The 6,640-nt window shown below is 42.7% G+C and overlaps 1 protein-coding gene across 7 annotated transcripts in view; it reads right to left on the reverse strand.

Annotated features, from left to right (window-relative positions):
* Window positions 1-6,640, reverse strand: part of LOC127372975 (stonustoxin subunit beta-like) — a 30,966-nt gene that overhangs the window by 12,234 nt on the left and 12,092 nt on the right. For 2 of the 7 annotated variants that reach the window (XM_051416975.1, XM_051416977.1), the window contains exon 6: window positions 5,152-5,551. The exons of 1 other annotated variant lie outside the window; for it this stretch is intronic. In XM_051416975.1, coding sequence (XP_051272935.1) covers window positions 5,438-5,551 — 114 coding nt within the window. In that variant the 3' untranslated portion in view covers window positions 5,152-5,437. Of the gene's footprint in view, window positions 1-4,390; window positions 4,588-4,675; window positions 4,889-5,138; window positions 5,552-6,640 lie in introns of those variants that run through there. 4 more of the 7 variants (XR_007886810.1, XM_051416978.1, XM_051416979.1 and 1 more) reach the window with 4 other exon arrangements.

Raw genomic sequence — 6,640 nt, forward strand, 5'->3', positions numbered from 1 at the left:
CCCCTCTGGTAAAGAGAGGTTTTTCTATAGCTCCACATTTTTTAATAAATTATCTTCTAGCAATACCCTTTAAAAGACTTCTTATCATAGGTACAACGACTGCCAGGAGAGGTAAAATGAAACCACCGGACTTGCTTCTTTAGAGTTTGGCGTTTGCTTGTTAAACTGGCATTCTTATTAGCCAGGAGTCTGATGGCTTTTTTTCTGCCTTTTCAGTTTTTTTAACTGAGATGGAGACAAGGGGATGTTACCTTTCAAAAGATTTAGAGCAATCTCACAAAACGTCTGAATAAAGTCAGGAGAACCGTGGCTAAGAATGTCTTTACGTTTCTTGGGTGTAGCGTGATACAAAGCCGTGAGTAAGGGAGCATTTCTTTTTATACGCGCTGACATGATGGTCTAGGCTGATGACTCGGGCACATACACTGTTGACTGCTGATGAGGAAGTACACCCGTCCTCAGTCTGTACTGTTCTGGACAGGTGGGCGTGAGATCTACTATTAAATACCCATGAGGCTCTGTGGTAGCATCTTCAAAACTCTCGCCTCTATGCCTTTTGGGATGGAAAGATTTGATGCGCTAATATATTCATTTGTAATTTATCCCGGGGATTTTTAAACATCACCAAATAATTGCTGTTCAAACTAATGGTGCGACTGTGTTTGCCCTGATGAAAAACATTTTGTGTCAACATCATGACGCTCATGTTTCTGTGATGTCTGTACTGTGTAAAAATCTTGACCACTTCAGGATGGTTGGAGGCTTGAAAAAGAACATCGTCCAAAATAATCAGATGTGTTTGATCGGGAGGGAACAGGTTTTCATCTTCAAAAGAATCAGGTAGTCCTTGAACAAATTTTATCTTTTTATTCATCCTTTGCAATTCACTGTACATAGTTTGAAAGCAGGTATAAATCCATACAATATTTTCAGGTACAACATTCATCACACGTTCACCTTGTCTTGAATTTTGGATGTACCCCTCCACCAGTTCTCTGACGCTGTCAAAGTTTACCTACTCACAACACTCCTGAGTTTATGTAATGCCCTTTGTGCGCATAACTACCTTTCTCTTGGATCTAGTTTGGTAGGCGTAACTCTTGGGACCTGCAGCTACAAACTCCTGAATACTGTCACCATCCAATTCATCGGTCAAATCACCCAGATAGTTACCCACTTCTAGAGGCGTCTCACCCTCCTTCACTACATAGATTAAGTTGTCAATGTAGAGAACTCTCTCTTGCAACTTTTCCAAACATTCGTACAGTTTGAGGCGTGCATGTGCTGTGGTGAATGCTGCAACAAATATGTTACTCTGCTTACTGGGGGGATGTACACAGCTATCGCAGTATCTCCATCGCATTAAAGCCTTCTTGTCGGCAAGCACATTAAAGTAGTCAACTTCATATAAACCTGAAAACAAGAAGCTGAAAAATTCTTCAGGATCAGAGATGATGCTGGTACGATACAAATTGTCTCTCTGTGCAAACTTTCCCCAAAGACAGTTGAGGCATAGTTTGGCAACCTGTCTCTTGACGGGGTTAGACTCAATCTTACACACATCTTGCAGAAAACCCTGATGGATCTGGTAATCTCTGATGTACTTTTCCCTGCTCCCCTGATCTGTCGCTTCAGAGGGGTAGCCGGAAGCCTCCTGCTTACCCTTTAAAAAAGCATGTATGTAGTCTGCAAACACAGAGTCACTACTTTTGTCAAAGAGCCTTTGTAATTTTACCCACTCTGTACCCTACCTCCAGGGCCTTGTTAAACAGTGACCCACACACCCATCAATGATCTCTCCTCATCACAGTGTGTACAGGTACCACTCTGATTGTTGGTTTCTGCACAGGTGCGACAGAGAGGAAAGGTTCATTTACCTCCTAAACTTTTGTGGCCTTGATTAACCCAAAGTAGTCTGTGGGGTCCCCAAAATCTCTGTAGATGATGGTGGGGTGACCTAGGGGGTAAGAACATGTGCTAATTACATAGGGGTACAGAGAAGTGAAGTCCACATAGTGCACCGTTTCACAGGGCCCCGCAGTGTCTCTCAACTTCAAAGCGCTCGTTCTACCGCCATAAAGAGCTTTGCGTGGGCTGAGAGGCTCTGGGAGCTCAAAATCATCCAAATTCTTTTTTACTGCGTCTTTTGATTTTTTTCATCTCCACCCAATCATGCTTTCTCATGACGGTAGGATGAACGTACTCGGCCTCTAGTGTCTGCAGTCTCTGCTCACTATCAGTGTGCAGCTCCCCAAAGGTGACGCCTCTCAGAGGACATGTTCCTGTAGGACTAAAACACTGAGGACAACTGTGATAAAAACAACCGTGAAATTCCCAGACATGTTTTACACCATCAATCTCAGCGTACCCATCTACCGTGTAAGGGCCAATCTGTTTCTCCCCCCTGTTTAGAGCATGCTGTATGAAGATTTTTTGTGTGTACATTACCCACTCTAACCACTGAATCGATGCTGTGGAGAATCTTTTACACTGCTGCATGTAGTTGTTAGGGCATGGCACAGTGAGGGTTTCAGGAGGCAGGTAGTTGGTGAGAAACACCTTCATGCAGGCTGAAGCTATGGTGATGGAGTTGAAAGGGTCCACCCCTGCCTCACTCAGAAAATGGTCTCTGAATTTAACACAACCCTTGGAGAGAATGTCAACATAATTTTTACAGTAGTGCAGAGCTTCCTCCCTAAAGTTAAAGGTACCCTGACAGGCTTCTGTGTACCACCTGTGAAACTCTTCCAACTCACGCACCCCCATGCATTCCACACCATAGGCAGAGGGGGGCGAGTAGGGCCCAACATACCTAAGCTGTGTCTCTGAGCTGAATTTGTGCAGGAAATACCCGTTGGACTGGTCAGTAAAGCCTAAGGCTTTGGGCATAGCGCTAAGACGCATAGGCAGGAAAGAGAGGGAGTCTATGAATTTAAGTTGATAATCAGGCTCCTCAAAACTGAGAATTTTACTCCCTGTCATGAGAATCTGCTGCGGTGCTACACCCTCTTTCAGCATACCCTGTAGGATCAGGTAGCTGTCAAAGCCTCTAGAATTATGCACTATAAAAACATTTCCCCTGTATTGATTGCTCCTGAAATGCAAGAGAAAACGTTTAACACACTCAGCCCCGTAAAACACTTTCTCCACACCCGCCAATGTCTTTGCACACACTAGAAAGGGTACATGCTCACCTTTCTTACCCACAAAGGTTTTCAAAGTCATAAAAGATCAGATCAGGATGCTCTGTCTCCTTGAGAAGGGGTTGAATATAGCACAAATGTGTTTTAGTGTCAGTCAGTAATTTACCCCCACAGATTTTTCACTTTGGGGTGACACAACGATGCACCTTCTTACTGTTGGTCATGTTGATGTAGTAACACAGCTGGCACTTGACATTTTTTCACCTGATCACATAGGCTAAACGGCCGCGTGTTCATAGCGCTCATTTTTACCTCTTTATGTCTGGCGAAACAGGAAAGCGAATGGCACTTTCTGTGACAATCTGAACATTCCACAGGTTTAGGCGGCTGCGTGGGGCAGATGGGGTCGTTGCAGACCTGGCAGTAACCTTTACAACTGTGCACGTAGGAGCAGTTAAATCCTTTTGTAACAATGATTGCAGAAAAATCCAGTGCCCAGAAATGCTTTCAGATATTTTATCCCATAGTAATGATTCTGCAGTAAAAATAAGAACAGAGGTCTAGAACGATCTGCAAAAGTTGTCTCAAAGTGTGAGAGAGGCTTGCCGTGGGTTGTTCTGTAAAACACAACAATTTTGCGTCCCAGAATCTCTTCAAATTTACCCACATCACTAAAAGTAACAGGTGTCTGATCATCCAAACCAACCTGATGCTGCAAATACCTACCCATTTTCACACACTGGCTGTCTGTAAAAGTGGGTTCGAGTGTGTGAGCTTGGCTGGTGGCAAAGCAGGGACGATCACCCCTGTTGTCTACAACATACAGGTGTCGTCTTTTCTTGTCAACACTGTGAAGATACGTCTAAATCTATGCGTGTTAAAGCGGCAGTGCAAGGTATCTCCCATTCCTCCGTCTTCTCTAGACACACCCCTCTCTTCAACAGAACGACCCGCCTCCTTCAGACCCCCACCCTGTTGCAGAGCAGGTAGAATCTGTAAGTCTGAATCTGCAAATGACTCATCCTGGGTGGATCATTTTGATTAGAAAAAGATGGCGACAGATTTTGGTTTAAAAGCAGGAGTGCATTGTCAATGGTTTCAATAGGGTCATAACATTGTTGTCCAGATTGGTCTACAGAAACATCTGTTTCTGTAGGAACCTGGTTTAAAGCCCTGAGAGCATTGTTTAAGCCTTCGAAAGGGTCATTTTCAACAGGAATTTGATTTATATGAGCGATTGCCAAAGCCAGTTCTTCATTCATTTTTATTTTATTTATTTTTTCAATTAAAATAATACCTTGCCTTTACATTTTTTCACATACGGCAACGACTGAGGAAATAAAAGTCTGCATGACTTGACAGAGTAACACTATGGTGTTCATGTGTTGATTGTCAGAGGTTGTTGTTGGTCCACTCCCCGGCTGTACTCCTCCTACAGCAGTTTCTGTAAAAACAAAGATGATAAGAAAACTTTAACTTCTAAACTTTTATGCACACCAATGTAGTCTATGTGTGTGTGTATATATATATACTTCAACTTCAAATAGTCTTCTGGCTGCGTTACTGCTTTGAGGTTTACACAGTGATCTTCCTCAGACACTAGGGTGTCTCGGGAACCACGAGAGGTGTGCGGGATGCTGGTGACACAGACCGGCTTGGAAGAGTCTGAGGTCTCAGGGTTGCTAACAGGTAGTGGGGTGGAGGTACTGCATTGACCTCAGCCTCTGTTGTGACAGCTCGGGGGCCTGTTGAGGTATTTCATAACAAACATGTTTTATTAACCTGTTTCTACGCAGGCCTGTGTGAGTACGCTGTGTATGCAACCCATACGAATATGAGACGTCATCACGGCGGATGACGCTACAGACACGGTAACGTAATGATTGATTAATATGAACGCTGGAGCGGCAAGGTTCAACAACCACCCCTTAGATGACTTAAAGCTAAAAAAACACACAAAAACGCTTCAAATAGTAAAACATTAAAAGTTCTCACCCGGCACGTCTGGTGATCCGTCGGCTTCAGGATCCGGGGTCCGCTGTTGGTTTTGCTGTCTCTCGCTCGATCTGCAAGGCTTGATTTTCGGCTTCTTGAATGGACTCTAAGGCATTTCCATCCCAACTGTCCTCCAGACCGTCACCCAAATCTGTAAGTAGATTTTCACCATTCATATTAGTGTGTTTTTTGTTTGTTTGTTTGTTTGTTTTAAATAGAATGTAAAAAAAATAAATTTAAATAAAACAAAATGTACCTAACACAGTCTGTGTGGGTACGTAACCCGCATCTGCTACTATTTAAAAAGACAAACCAGTTAATAAAAACCATGTTAAAAGTTTAAGATAATAAAACAAATATAGGTTACTTACCAGTACAGGGTGCATATCGGGAATCCTCCTGGTTAAAGTTATCTTCAAAAATACACAAGTTGTATTTAATATATTAAGCAAAGATTAAATATTACAATGAAAATTCAACGGAGAAAAAGTTTTTACCGCAAGACATGTCGTCAGTCTGGTTTGGTCCGCAACAGATAAACTCTCTTTAAGCAGGGGATACTTATAACAGTTGCAACCATATAGATACTATTGAGGCAATTATGTTAAAAAGTTTGCCATCTGAAGGGAGGGGTGGATGACATCTTGAAGTGTCAGATTTTGATTGATCGATTTGACCTTTTTGACCGGGCATAATGGGTAAGCGGGGGAAAGGGGCATGGAAAGGGGCTGGAAAGGGGCGTGGTACCTGTCACTTTATAGTTTGACAAGAAGTGCTTAGATCCCTCTCTCTGACACAGTTGAATTTCTTTTAAAAACTACAAAAAATCTAAAGTTTAACATTTCCGCATTTTGAATTGTGTACTTCAATTCCCAAATGTTCATACTCAGAGAAATCTTTCATTTTATTCAGGTAACGCTGCGTTTCACTGGTCGCCTGTCGATGGCGTCATAACCATCTGTTTGTGGCTGCACCATTCATTCCATCAAATAAATATATTAGATCTATCTTGATATCTTAGATATCTTGTGGGGAGATGGCGAGGTCCCACCCAACTCTGCTTGCAGCTTTCATTATTATTATTACTACAGTTACTATTATTACCATTATCACTGCTCATTGTCCCCCATCGTTGTTGTCATCGTCTTCATGTTCCTCATCATCAGTCACTACTATTAGTGTAGTTGTTGCTACTGTTGTTGCTGTGCGTGTCTCTCTCTCTCTCTCTCTCTCTCTCTCTCTCTCTCTCTCTCTTCACCAACTGGTCAAGGCAGACGACCACCCACCTAGAGCCGAAGGGTCTGTCCGAGGTTTCTGCCTCTTAAAAAGGCAGTTTTTCCTTGGCCCCTTCGCCAAGTGCTTGCTCATGGTGGAACTGTTGGAACTCGGTAAATAATGTTATAAGGAGTTCAGTCTAGACCTGCTCTGTTTTAAAAGTGTCCTGAGATAACTTCTGTTATGAATTGGCGCTATACAAATAAAATTGAAATTGAATGTAAAGT

The sequence above is a fragment of the Dicentrarchus labrax genome, unplaced genomic scaffold (assembly GCF_905237075.1).
Source record: "Dicentrarchus labrax unplaced genomic scaffold, dlabrax2021, whole genome shotgun sequence".
In the NCBI taxonomy this organism is placed as follows: Eukaryota; Metazoa; Chordata; class Actinopteri; family Moronidae; genus Dicentrarchus; species Dicentrarchus labrax.